Raw genomic sequence first — 13,378 nt, forward strand, 5'->3', positions numbered from 1 at the left:
TACAGTCTCAGCTCAACACAGCCCTGCCCTCCAGCACTATCAGCAGCAACCCCTCTACAGCAACATTGTACCCATCAGGTAAAACATCGGCTACGTTTGCTTTGCCTTGTTGCCCATATTAGATTCTTGATGAATGTGTGTTGTTGTTATTCAGCCTGGTTCAATGTGCCCCTTTTTAACTTTGAGCACCCGCCCCTTTAAACCTCTCTGCACAGCCCTGGTCATGTTGATGCTGTTTCAATCTTTGGGCAAACACACTCATATATTAGGGCTGATATCAGGGCTGCACAAGTTCTTTGTGTTTGTGATCATGAATAATAGAAGTGTGCCTGTTGAAGGTCATGTTTGCTACATGATTATATGTCCTGTTATTGTTCTGTATTATATTCAGCTTTCAGCATCCTTTCCCAGCCCCCTGTTACACCATCCATACAAAGCCAATCTGACTGTGAGCCAATGTGTTTGATAGTTTGTGTTGGATCAATAGATTTGACAGACTTGGTTCATCCAGAGGGAAACAGTCCAAATTCAGATCTAATGAAATGATGGAGGCTGTTTCCTACCACGGTGCTAATGTGTGACTAACAAGGCTCATGGTCTCCAGCAGACAAGCGCCTGGAATGAGGTGAGCTGAGTGTTGCTTTGGTGGGTCTATGCCCACGTCATGCCATCAGGATTTATGATGTTGTCTGTGATGTTGTCATTTCTTGTGCTCAAGGAGCCGACTCTGAGAACTCACAGCAGTGTGCCTCCCCGAGATGTCATCCAATTTGTGCCCAGAGATGTTATTCGAGCGAGCCCTTTCGAGATGTATCCAGTCTGCAGTCAGAGATCTTATTCTGAGTATTCACAGCAGCCGTAGCCTCTCCAAGATCTTATCCGTGCTGACTCAATCAGCCCATTTTGAGAAACTCACGCCTCTCCCATCGTTTCAATCCCAGCGGGCAGCCTTGTGGGGGTTTGAACAGCCGGTTCCACTTTCTTAATTCTCCGATAAGTCAGGGCCAAGCCAGCTCCGATCAGCCAGAACCCTGTTACCATGGTTCCGAATAGGTAGATATCTTCAGCACTCAAACTTCTCGTTGAGAAAGGGGTGTCAATTGCATTTAGGGACCAGTTGATCCAATCCATATTTCCTCTTTTAGGTTTTAGAGAACAGACTGTGAGAGAGTGTTCCAGGGAAAAGTAATAAGAAACACGAGACAAGACAAGGACATGAGGAGCTAAGCAGGGTTTAGTTTTATCTTATCTTATCTTATCTTATCTTATCGTAGGTCTCCCTGGGATTTCAACCTTCCTTGTTTCCCACAGTTGAGGGTGAGCATTCCATGCCCTCAGTCCAAGCTCACCTGCACAGGTGTCGGTGGGTGTCGCAGGCTACCCAGGCTGCCCTGCTGTGCACCAAGGACTACAACAAGCACATTGCAGATCGCAAACCGATTCCAGCACCCGAATATGCTTTGGGATAGAAGGTATGGCTCTCCACACGTTTCGTTCCCCACAGAGCAGAGTCCAAGAAACTCACTCCTACCTACATCGTCATGCGTTTGAGATTGTTTCGAATTGCTGTTTCTGTGGCTGTGATCAGCTCCACTAGTGGGATTTGTCTCGGTGTGACAGCAAAATTAAATCCTTTAGCAAGGATGTTTTTCTCTGTTTGGGTGAGCTGTCTGTCAGACAGATTCTTCCCCCACTTTTCCACATCCTCAGTGTCGCATCCTTCTCTCTTATTAGAGTTCTGCTTTCTGGTTCCTGTATGTGTTCCTTAGTTAATGTCTCCCCTGACACTTTAAAAGACACGTTTAACTAATAGTAGCAGTTTTATTTAAGACCTTCCACAACACTTTTATTAATTACTATATTACTTCCTAGGAAGTAAATTATTTGACGGGGCTCAAAAATAAGCAGCTCACAAGTGAGCTGCTTATTCCTTACTGTTGGGGTGAAGGGAGCGCCATGCATCGTAAAGACCAAAGTTTCTCATGTACTGGCCATATATACTGACAATACATAGCTTTTTGTTAAGTGTAGATAATTTAAAACTAGGAATCTACCCTTTGGATCAATAACTGTGTTGAGGACTGTGTAGCTATATGAGTATAACTAATGATACATGCTGCATGTGATGCTCAAACAAGTGAGGAAAAACACATGTCCATCGGGTGTAATTTATTTATTTCTTTTTACGCAACAGCCTCTGCTTGCTGGTTGCACATGATATAATCAAGTGTTAAATAAATATAACATTTTCTGTCCCTTGGTTGTGAATCTCTACATGAAGTGGCAAAAAGCTAAACGTGCTGTAGGGACTGACAGCATTGAATGATGACTGAAACTGAAAGTAAAGTAGAAGGCCTTTTTCCTTCCTAACTACAAAAAATACAAAGAAGAAATATTCTCAATGCAAATAAAGAATTACATGTTTACTACACATGCCAAACAGATGTAGACATTCATATTTACACATCTGCAAATATTAGTCAATTTAATAACATATGCATTATTTACTATCCATGAAGATGAAACACAATACAAAGTTACAAACAAAGCTTCGCTGTTGGCATAACACAGGTGAATGCTGAAAGATTAAACAGAGAGACTTCTACATTATAAGGTTGCACTTATACCAGTTTTATCTGTAGGAGAATGAAAAAAAATAACAACAACAACAGAACACCTGGAATCATAAACCTCCTCTGCCCACTTGCCAGAAAAAAGATCAAAGTTTCTTTATTTAAAAAAAAAAGCTTTAAAAAGATACATAATAAAACATAATTTTCTCTTAGACTTAATTTCCATATTTAGAATATTTCAATTATACATATCACTCATTATCTTGGTAAGGCATTAAAAGAAGAGAGTATATGAACATTTTTCATTCATCACTAAACCTGCTCTGTTATACACACAGTACAAAAACAGACCATTTACCAAACAATAAAAATACAAACCCCAAAGCAGAAGAGCAAGTATACCTGCAATCATCTTTTACCATTGCTGAGACTTGTCTTCTTTTAGTAGTGAAGCAGGTAGAAGTTCTTTGTCAGAGTACATCTGTCTTTGCTTGGCATCTGAATTTCACCAAACTCAGATTCCTCGAAGCGCTGCATGACCTTTAGGATTGAAAAAAAGGCAGCTTCATCACTGACTGTTGTCTTTTCTAGATCAAAACGTTTAGCCTATCCAATTTATGGAGTTCAAATGAAGAAATAAAATAATTCACTTGTTGAGCTCACTTTTCTGAACAGTTCCTCAATGTGATCCACATCAGCAAACTCTTTGAATACCTCAACAATATATTGGATAAAATAAGAGCCATATGACTCATCTCTGTATGAAGTCGTATCTGCAAGCCAAAAGAAACAGACAATTTGTGTTGCTGGTATTTGGTCAGTATCAATGACTCGTTACTGAAGGCTGGAGTTACTTGTTACTGGAACACTCACTGGGGGTGCAGGACAGAAGAGAGATGAAGTCCTTTTCTTTGTGTACCACAGCATCTGTCTCGATGTTTATTCCAATAGTGGTATTATCTGTGGTTAAAACTTCATCATGTAAAACCACCGAACCCGCCTGACCTAAAACAACCATACAGGGTTACCCAGAAATATGTAATAATATTTAGCTTGATCATCTTACAGGTCAGCAGTGATCCTGCAGCAAATACTCTTTTTGTATTTGAACACTGACATGTTTTTTGTAATGGCAGCCTTATTCCAAAAAGATATTCATAGCTTTAAAATAAATGTGAGCATTAAGCTGAGAATGTCAGCTTTACATTGATATGTTGCATAAAAATTCCTGTGTGAAGCCTTTGATAGTCATTTGAGCTGTTTCTGTGAAGAACTATGATGTGGTGAAACGAGCTCTGATTGAAGTGAAACAGGCCATCTTCAGACTGAGGCTACGTCCACACGTCCACGGGTGTTTTTGAAAACGGAGATTTTCCGTTTTCGTTTTAAAAAATAATCCCATCCACACGTAAAGGCAGAAATGAAGGAAAACGCTGCTAGGAACATGCCAAAGCAGCAGGTGGCGCTATATTCCTAACCGTGTAGAAATGTTGGCCAATCAGAAGTCTAGAAGCCTCGGTCGGAAAAAGTAAACAAAGCTGGGGCAGAGAAGCAGAACCGAGTCGTATGTGTGGAGGGACAGTAACTGTGTGTGTATATGTAAGCATTTAAACACTGCAGAGACAATTAACAGTAACAGTATTGTAGAAATTCATTTCACCGAAACAATAACGTGGCGCACAGTGTGACGTCAAGAAATGCGCACACCTTTGACGCTGCGTTTTCTCAGTTTTTCTCGTCCACACGTAAATGCAAAAACTGAGTTTTCAAAAATATCCACCCTGACCGGAGTTTTTAGAAATCTCCGTTTTCAGTGACCGAAAACGCCGTTTACGTGTGGACGAAAGGTGCAAACTCATAGAAAAATCAGCGTTTTCAAAAATACCCGGGAACATGTGGACGTAGCCTGTAAATACCTAAAAAACTCTATCAGACACAAAGTGTGAGCATCCATTCAGAGAAACAAACATAATAATGCATCCACGAAAAACTTGCTTATAGGACATTTAAGCTCACGCCATTTCTATATGAAACTGTAACTGTAAATGCAGCTTGAAATTTCTAGGATGAATGAATGGGAATCACCTCCTCTACAAGCCTGGATGATGATCACCTTGGGCTTGTTATGTAGTGCAGGACAATTCTCTGTGTTTAGGCTCTTGTAAATGTTTTCAATTTCGAAAGGTTTGCAGTCAGTGCCGCAGACACCTTGCAGAGATCCGTGAGACATGATAACTACAAACACACTATCCGTGTGGACCAGATGTGGATGTTTTGAGAACGTTTGTAGAGCTTTTTCAATCTCCTGTAAAATCAAAAAAAATTGTATAAATAAATGTATCATTTTCTCAGTTTTGGGAAATGTCAAAGTAGAAGTGAATTATTTTTAGCCTTTAAAACCACCTTTACAGTCAAGTTCCTATATTTCACCACATCGTAACCCAGATCTGCAAGCATGCAGTGCATTTCATATTCATCTTTCTCAGCTCCATGTCTGGTTGAATACCCATTGAAAGTTTTGTTAGTGATCAGCAGGGCTACACGCTTGGAAATGGACTCTTCAGTCACTGGATATTTCTAAAAGACAAAATTATTTACAGGAATTGATTAGGTTTCTAACATTACTTTTAAAAACAACAAATCATTTTAATGTGTATTAGAGATCAAACATTTAAAAATACAGTATAATGCTGTTTACTCAGGCACACATACACATGCAACACATACATTATTACCGCGTCTCCCACCATCTGTGCTGTCTGAGAGAAAACATGAAAAATGCATTACAATAACAGCTGAAGAAAAACGAATTTTACAGAAATCCTCAGTTTTCTGCACAGATGGAAAAGTGGACACATGCAGCGAAGAGTACATTATTATTATTATTATTATTATTATTATTATTATTATTATTATTATTATTATCCTGCAGGCTTTATCCCATTTTTGTTTTGTTCTTTTGCTGTGTCAGTGAAACAGCGTACCCTATCTGCTCTGGATTGATTATCTTCTACTTTGGATTATTTCTCTAAACCATTCAAAATACCATCAGTGACAAGTGCTTCAAGGAGTTGTTTAAGATTTTGTTGTGACACAGTTGACATAAACTCTGCCCTTAACCTGGCAAACTCCTTCTCTATAGGAAGCATAAAAGAAACATGATGATACATATAATTCACATTTTGGTCTTTTAAGTGCCAAAGAATGAAGAAGACATGCTGGAATAGTCAAAGGAGAAATATATAATCTAAGAAAGAGTCTCATTAAAGATTATAACATCACTTACCTGCCATTGTTCGCTTGCTCTATCATATGAGCCCAGTCTAATAGCATTTATGCTGGAATGTAAATGCCTCACCCGCCCTCATGTGACTGATTTGAATCATGTTCATTGGTTGGTTATTTTCTCTCTGCGTGTAAAAAAACAGGTCGGTTTTCAGTTTATGAAAAACTAGTCACCACATCTAAGAACCTAACAAAACTCAATCACAAATTACTGAATATCATATGTGTTGATGTGCAGTTTATGGTCCTGAGAAAAGTGGATTACATAAAGAAGAAATGCATTTAAATATGTTTATTGTTGTATATTTAGATTGTTTGCTTTGGTAACTGCAATTATAATCACAATTACAATTACACAAAAGTGCAAAAAAATAAATGTCGGTTATATTTATATAGTGACATTTCACAACTGTTAATGCAAAAAACAAATTATTGTAAGCAACAGACCACGAGATATGAGAAAAAAAGCAAAGACCAGTCAGACAATTCCCGATGAAGAATCACTTGGTGACCCCACCCGTTTTTAACAGGAAGAAACTATCAGCAGAAACTCCTTCTAGCTATTTTGTAGCTGTTTAATTTAAAGCAGAAAACAAAGTCAGAAGACAATGAACTGCTGGTTCAGATTAGCACATCAAATTCATGCAAAACAAGTGTACAGGTCATGATTATGGATGTCAGAGGTGTTATGTTGATGGTTTTGGTTTTCTGCCAAGTAAATCTTTTTCCGTGGATGTTTTCAGACCGGAAAAACTAGAAATGTCACACAGCACAGTTTCTGTTGGCAGCACGCCTGGGTTTTGTGAAGCAGTGCTGACGCCACGACAGTTAATTGTCCATGGACCTTTTAGGACTTACAGACAGTTTCGTACAGTCCTTTTCAGAGGCTCAAAAGACATTTGACAAACTCTATGAATTTTAAAATAAGGATTGCTTCTGATAACCAGAGCAACATTTGTTTTTTTTTGCAGTCACTGACTGTCTGAAGTCTAGAAACCTGTGCCATCGCTTAATGTTGTGTTGCAGTAAGTGAAGTAAGTGAACTAATGGATGCAGGTGAAAAATATCCAGTTTTGTTGCCTGTAGAAACTCTTGGGTTGCTTTTGAATTTTTCTTTTGCTCATGATTTATGTATCCAGTTTGATTGTGGCACAGAACTTTAGAATATTAGGGGGGGGACACACGAAACAATGAAATTCTGGTTAACATCAGATTAGCTCATCCTGCCACATCCAGATCCTTATATAATGATTTTCTACAGTCCCAAAGTGCTTCAGAGAACTACACATTTACACACAATCATACTCTGACGGATGCATCAGAGCTAACTTTTTTGCTATCTGTCTGACAGATATAATTTTGCCTTAGTAACATGGATGGACATAATTCGCATATGCTCGAAATAAATGATCAATCAAAGAAAAAGTCTCTGCCTGCTGCAGCTCAGAGCACAGATGGGTTCGTGCAGTTCATTTCAAAATGAGGAAAGTTTCTACAAGACAAATTCTTCCAATTAAAAGAGCACCTGCTGAAATTGTATTACAAAGTAGAAAACAGGTATTTGAAGCTGCTGTTGTCCCTGGACTCCCACAAACCTATAGGGGTAGGATCTTCCAGAGGCTTTCAGTTGTGCATGAAGCTACCATTCGGCTATCCCAAACCAATAATCACAAGTGGCAACGGTTGTACTGGGCCCAGAAGGAGATTGCAGAATCATATTTTGGACCGGAATCGTTGGGAGAGAGTTGGTGGGTCCCTTTATATTTTCTGAAGGTAAGAAAATGACCTCTGCTCTGTATATAGAGTTTCTGACTGACCACTTCCATGATAAAAAAAAAAAAAAAAAAGAAGAGCAGTGTTTTTTGTGGCAAAATTATCTTGATACATGACAATGCACCATCTCATGCTGCAAAGAACACCTCTGTTGGTTACTGGGCAGGAACTCCCAAAAAGATCTACCAGGGTGGGAAGAAGTTCACCTCAAAAAAGCAGCTGTGGAAGGCTAGGCTCACATCTTGCAAAGAAATTCATTTTCCAAAACCTCAGGTTCAATGGATGCAGGAATAGTGAAGGCAGGGCTGTAGAACAACTTTTTGCCACGGTTGCACTGGTTTTCCGAACCTTTTTCTTAGGCGCACCAGCACAAAAGTTAGGTGCACTCAAATTTTTCAGCCACTTTGCTTAACACTGGAGCTTTACACGTTCACCCTTTTTTTAAAAAAAAAAATGCTGCCCATACAGACAATATTGACTTATAAATGATTAACTAACAAACCTGTCAACACAAAGCTCTCTATTTTGAGCACATTTCTACAAGAAAGATAAGTTACCATATTTTTTGGGCCACTGGCAGGCGCCACCATGTGCTATTGGACTACTGTGGGGCATCATTTTTTTTTCTGCGCATCTGCGCAAAGACACGCGTGACACAAATCGATCGAACAGTAGCAGCACGGAGTCGGTGCTCCGGTACAGCTTTAAGAAGTTATTGGTTTAGGCCATGATATGGGCATAATGTTGTCTGCTGTTGACCACATGGAGACTTTCACCACTTTGTGTTGGTCTTTCACGTGGAATTCCAATAAAATTGAATCATGTTTGTGGCTGTAATGTGACGAAATGTGGAAAAGTTCAAGGGGCCGAATACTTTTGCAAGCCACTGTATGTGTGTGCGTGTCCAGAGTTCAGCTGAGACAGTGTCCTTCGCCCTGCCAGGCTAAGTAAACAGTCTTCCAGCCAACCCAGGTGGCCTTGCATAGGGTGGGAAGAACAGTCTAAATACAGTCGTTATCAGGGTGTTGTTGTTCAGCTCCAGCCTTGAGCTCTCAGCTGGCGCCAAAGGGATAGTCAAGTTATGATGGTGGTTTTCTTTTATGCTGAACAGCTCATGAGAAGTTGTTCCTTAACACTCCAACACCGACACTGGTTTCTCCATTTCCCGTCGGAGAGCCGCGAGCTTTTCCATCATGTTATCAAGCTTGCTCTCTGTGGTCTTGTCATTCTTGTGCCCAGAGAGCTGATTCTGAGACTGTAGTGAGCTGTTCTAAGATGTTATCCAACTTTTGCTCAGAGGTGTTATCCTGTGCGAACTTCTCCTTGATGTAACCGAATGTACGTTCAGAGGTGTTATTCTGAGCCTTCACTGCAGCTGTGAGCTTCTCCAAGATCTTAACCATGCTGCCTTCAGTGAGCCCATTCTAAGAAGTCGCACCTCGTCCCATCGTTTCAATCCCAGCGGGCAGTCTTGTGGGGATTTGAACAGCCGGTTCCACTTTCTTAATTCTCCGATAAGCCAGGGCCAAGCCAGCTCCGATCAGCCAGAACTCTGTTATCATGGTTCCGAATAAATAGATATCTTCAGCGTCCTCGATCGACAGTCCCGCCAGGCACACGACCCTCCATGTCTACCACCCGTCCATCGTGTATCCGACAGGAAAAGTCCCTTCAGGGCACTCGGGCTCTCCCGAGCCCAGACTTCTCGTTGAGAAAAGGGTGTCAATAGCATTCAGAGACCAGTTGATCAAATCCATAATTCTCTTTTAGGTTTAAGAAACAGACTGTGAGAGATTGTTCCAGGGAAAGTGAAAAAAAGCAAGAGACAAGACAAGAACATAAGAAGCTAAGCAGGGAAGATAAGGGAGAGGAGAAAAGTGCGACTGCCTTCACTGAGAGCCAAACGAGAAAGAAAAAAAAGAAAGGTATAGAGTTATATTTTTGTTAATAGGTTCAGACTGGTCAAATGTAGATTTGGTTAAATATGTAAACAGCACAATATATATATTACTCTTCTTATATGTCAGTTAAGTACTTGGAATGTTAAAGGGTCCAACAATGTGGTGAAAAAAAGTCCATTCTAAATTCTCTGAAGAAAGATTTGATTCACGTTGCTTTTTTGCAAGAAACCCATCTGACAGATGAGGAACATAAAAAATACTGTAGAGAATGGGTTGGTCAAATCTTTTTTTCATCCTACTCTACAAATAAAAGGGGGGTTATTACTGTTATACACAAAAATCTTCCCTTCACTGTTACAGGGATTACCAGGGATTCTACCAGCAGAGGCAGCACAGAGCTCTAACTCTCTATGACTTCAACTGAGGTATGCTGAGGAAAACTAACCCCCGAAAAGCAGCCGGCCCTGACGACATCCTCGGCTTCACCAATGATTGTGTCCCCTCTGTCAGTTTCAGAATCTTTTGGAAGGAATCTCAGGAGAAAGATCTGTCATTTAAAAAAGATTTAATTTGGTTTGACAGCTGAAATTTCAAGTTGACACAGCGCCGTGGACCTCGATGTGAATAGGCAGCATGCTTCACAGAAAGGGTCACAGTGAATCGGGCAGTACAGGTTTTATACTACAAAAATAACAAACTAACTACAATATCTCAATCTGTCATGCTGAACGAAGCTTCTGACATTCAAAAGATTGAGTGCCAACTCATACAAGCAAATTTGCACTAAATGTATGAAAATGATTATAACTGCTCATTTTAGTAATATAAATCAAATATTTTCAATCCTCACACCTCCCAAAATAAATTAAAGAAAGAAAATTTGGATTAACCTCCAAGCTGCTAAGCAAGCTTTACAGATACACAGTGGAGAGTATCCTGACAAACTTCATCACAGTGTCGTACGGGAACTGCATTAATCAGGGCAGGAAGGCTGCACACCACATCTGAGGAGTACCCCTACCACCACTACAGGACATTTACAACATTCAGTGAGGAAAAGGGCACACAACATCATCAAGGACAGCACCCACCCACAGTACACATTGTTCACACCTCTGCCATCTGGTAGACGCTACGGGAGTGTGAAAGCAAGGACAGCCAGACTATAAAACAGTTTCTATCCACAGGCCATCAGGCCACTGAAACACCGAATATGTCAAACTGTTTATCCATAACTGTAAATTTGCAATTTTTCACAATTCCACACAACGTAATACAACTGTAAATACCCATAACCTTTAAATTTGCAATGTATTGCTACATATATATCCTAATATTGCATATTCTGTGTATATTATCATTGCTCTGTCTCACCATTTGTGACACCAAGCGTACCCTGCTATGACAAAAGCAGTAAAAAAAAAACAAGTCAGAAGGAAGGGCACTTTTATTACTACTACTACTTCTATTAGTCATAATAATAATAATAATAATAATAATAGTAGTAGTAGTAGATCAGAACCTATTATGTGTCTTATGTGTCTAATATTTACGTCTTTTCTCTATTCTCCTCTTAGTACCAATTCAATTTTTAAAAGAAATCTTGTCTGCCATTTGTCAGTTTTTCCTGGGCAGTTCAGGTCTGCAGTTGCTCCTAAACTGCTGGTTAAGGCCAGATTTGCACATCAAATTCATGTGAAACAAAGGTGCAGTTCATGATAATGGGTGTGACGGGTGTTGTTGACGTGGTGAATGTTTCAGTAAAATACCAAGGAAACCGTCTTCCAAAGTTGTTTTCAGACTGGAAAAACTGGAAATCTCAGACAGCGCAGTTCCTGTTGGTAGCACGCCTGTTTTCCTGTGAAGCAGTGCTGACGCCTCATTTCATAAAGGGTGTTTGGTTGGCATACACCCACATCTGTATGTGTGCAGTGCTTGAATCTGTGAATTCTGCTATCTTGAGAAAAGTTAAAACAATGATGTTCAAAGAATTTGACTTTTGGAAAAACAATCTTTTCCTTAATAAATTTAATCCTTAAAATTGTTTAACTGTTGCCCATTCTGGTCTCAGGGATCCAACAGACTATGGTCACATGAGTCTCTACCTTCATATTTCTAGCAATAAAACTAGTATGTTTAGGGTCTTTGCTTAGTGGGGAAAAAGTATGGTAACATAAACAGGCTGGTGGTGTCCCACTGTCTTCTGTTTTGAACTCAACTTCCTTTCCAGTCACCCAGCTGGCCTGAGTTTGTCTTCAATGAAAGTTTTCAGACTTCATAAACAAGAAGCCGCAAGCAGTAGAATTTTATGCACAGCACACCTGGTCTTTGTAAATCAGTAATAACAACATTTCATTTACCAAGGTTGAACTGAAACACAAACAATGGTGGTTTTGATATGACAACTTGCTTGAGTCAAAGATGTCAAAGAAGTCAAAGAAGTCAAATAATGTCTTCTCTATGTTGGATAAAATAAAAAGAATATTCAAGAAAATTCCACATGAAAATTAGGGAGAGGGACAGGAACCTACAAAAAAATTGATCACATGCTAAATTGTGTTTCACTTTAATCAGAGCCAATCGGCATTCTTGGAGGCGTGTTTTGGAGTGTTCCCCTATAAAGGTTTCCAAACATAACTTCTTAAGCAAGTAATACAAAGCTTGCGATACAAGAAGGGTTGGAAATGGCAGCCAATGGTAAGATTTCGTCAAAATTATTTTGATGCTACATATTAATGTTGACGATTATGCTGAAAATGAAAATGCTCTCTCCTGCTGCTGTGTGTTTAAAATAGCACAAAGAGCACAATTAAATTCAGTTGATGAATAGCTGCTCAATCTGAAAGTGATATTGCAGAGCAGGACAAGACAGAAACATTAAGTATGGCCAGAAAGTTTGACTCACATATGCTGTTTATTAAATACATACAGAATCTTTTCTTTACCAGTTATGTCTGTCCATTATTTTTGATTTGGTAGAAAAGTTATCGGGAACATAAAATAAAAGATTTTAAGACCATAAAAATCTGTATTTATATTAAAGTTGTTTTCCTCTAGGATTATAGTTCATCTTTGTGTTCAAGGAGTGACTATGCACACTTGCTGTTCAGTGCTCTTCAGTTACATTTCAGTTTCAGTTAAAATGTTGTTTTCTTGCTGTTATTTGAGATAAACTGGTTATTAAAAATGTGTCAAATGTGTATTATTCTACAAATGGCTTTTGTGTTTTGCTTCTTTTAATTCTGCTGCATTTTTATTTATACAGACAATCTACAGACACTAAACAAAAACAGAAACTATTTGGTTGAAAGCCTAAGCAAATCAACATTTAAGGATCTCCTGGATGACCTTCTGCAAGAAAAAGTCCTGAGTGATGCAGAGAGAGATGAAATTCTTGAATCAACTCAAGTCTCAAAAGATCGGGCCCGCAACCTTGTTGACGTGGTGAGGAAGAAAGGAGAGCAAGCAGCGAGTTGCTTTCTGGTTAATCTTGAAAAACGAGATGAGAATCTTTACATGAACCTACCTGAACCGGCGAAAGGGAAGTCTACGCAGAAACCAACAGGTGAGCTCATTAGTGTGACATTCTGTAAGTTCAACTTACACATGGCCATAATCAGCAAATGATAAAGAAATATATATGTGAAGTTTTCATCGGTGGTCTAATATATGTTGTACTGTGTTTTGGGCTCTCTAGGTGAAAGAAGATCATTCGCGAAGGACAGGCCCAAGCCTGATAACTTCTAAATATTCAATCCAAAGTGTAACTTCATGAATCAATTACCTAAATAACTTCTTTAAATGTGAGCAAGATAGGCAATTACCAGTGATAACTGTGCCATTTTC

General features: G+C 39.3%; 1 protein-coding gene and 1 pseudogene across 2 annotated transcripts; both read right to left on the minus strand.

Moving 5' to 3' along the window:
• Positions 1 to 2,897: 2,897 nt before the first annotated feature.
• LOC102793916 (caspase a-like) lies at positions 2,898 to 5,896 on the minus strand. 2 transcript variants are annotated; one of them, XM_035915848.2, is made up of 7 exons: positions 5,860 to 5,896; positions 5,301 to 5,332; positions 4,977 to 5,150; positions 4,659 to 4,878; positions 3,447 to 3,578; positions 3,237 to 3,346; positions 2,898 to 3,113 (listed from the first exon to the last, which is right to left on the minus strand). In XM_035915848.2, the coding sequence occupies exons 1-7, from the start codon at positions 5,864 to 5,866 to the stop codon at positions 3,015 to 3,017; spliced, it is 774 nt and encodes a 257-aa protein (XP_035771741.2). In that variant the 5' UTR covers positions 5,867 to 5,896; the 3' UTR covers positions 2,898 to 3,014. The 2 variants fall into 2 exon arrangements, with proteins under 2 accessions (XP_035771741.2, XP_035771740.2); XM_035915847.2 differs by lacking the exon at positions 5,860 to 5,896 and having other exon boundaries at positions 5,301 to 5,410.
• Positions 5,897 to 8,760: 2,864 nt separating this feature from the next.
• Positions 8,761 to 9,388, minus strand: LOC148103077 (uncharacterized; annotated as a pseudogene).
• Positions 9,389 to 13,378: the final 3,990 nt, after the last annotated feature.

The sequence above is a fragment of the Neolamprologus brichardi genome, chromosome 3, assembly GCF_056152115.1.
Source record: "Neolamprologus brichardi isolate AB-2024 chromosome 3, ASM5615211v1, whole genome shotgun sequence".
Lineage (NCBI taxonomy): Eukaryota > Metazoa > Chordata > Actinopteri > Cichliformes > Cichlidae > Neolamprologus > Neolamprologus brichardi.

What these genes read in the sequence shown, in the direction of transcription:
- LOC102793916 (XM_035915847.2), bottom strand. Translation starts at nt 5,357, where the DNA reads ATGCATTTTTCATGTTTTCTCTCAGACAGCACAGATGGTGGGAGACGC. An exon ending in GTGGGAGACGCGGTAATAAT is followed by an intron (nt 5,151 to 5,300) that starts GTATGTGTTGCA and finishes TTTGTCTTTTAG; the next exon opens with AAATATCCAGTGACTGAAGA. An exon ending in CATCCAGGCTTGTAGAGGAG is followed by an intron (nt 3,579 to 4,658) that starts GTGATTCCCATT and finishes TGGTTGTTTTAG; the next exon opens with GTCAGGCGGGTTCGGTGGTT.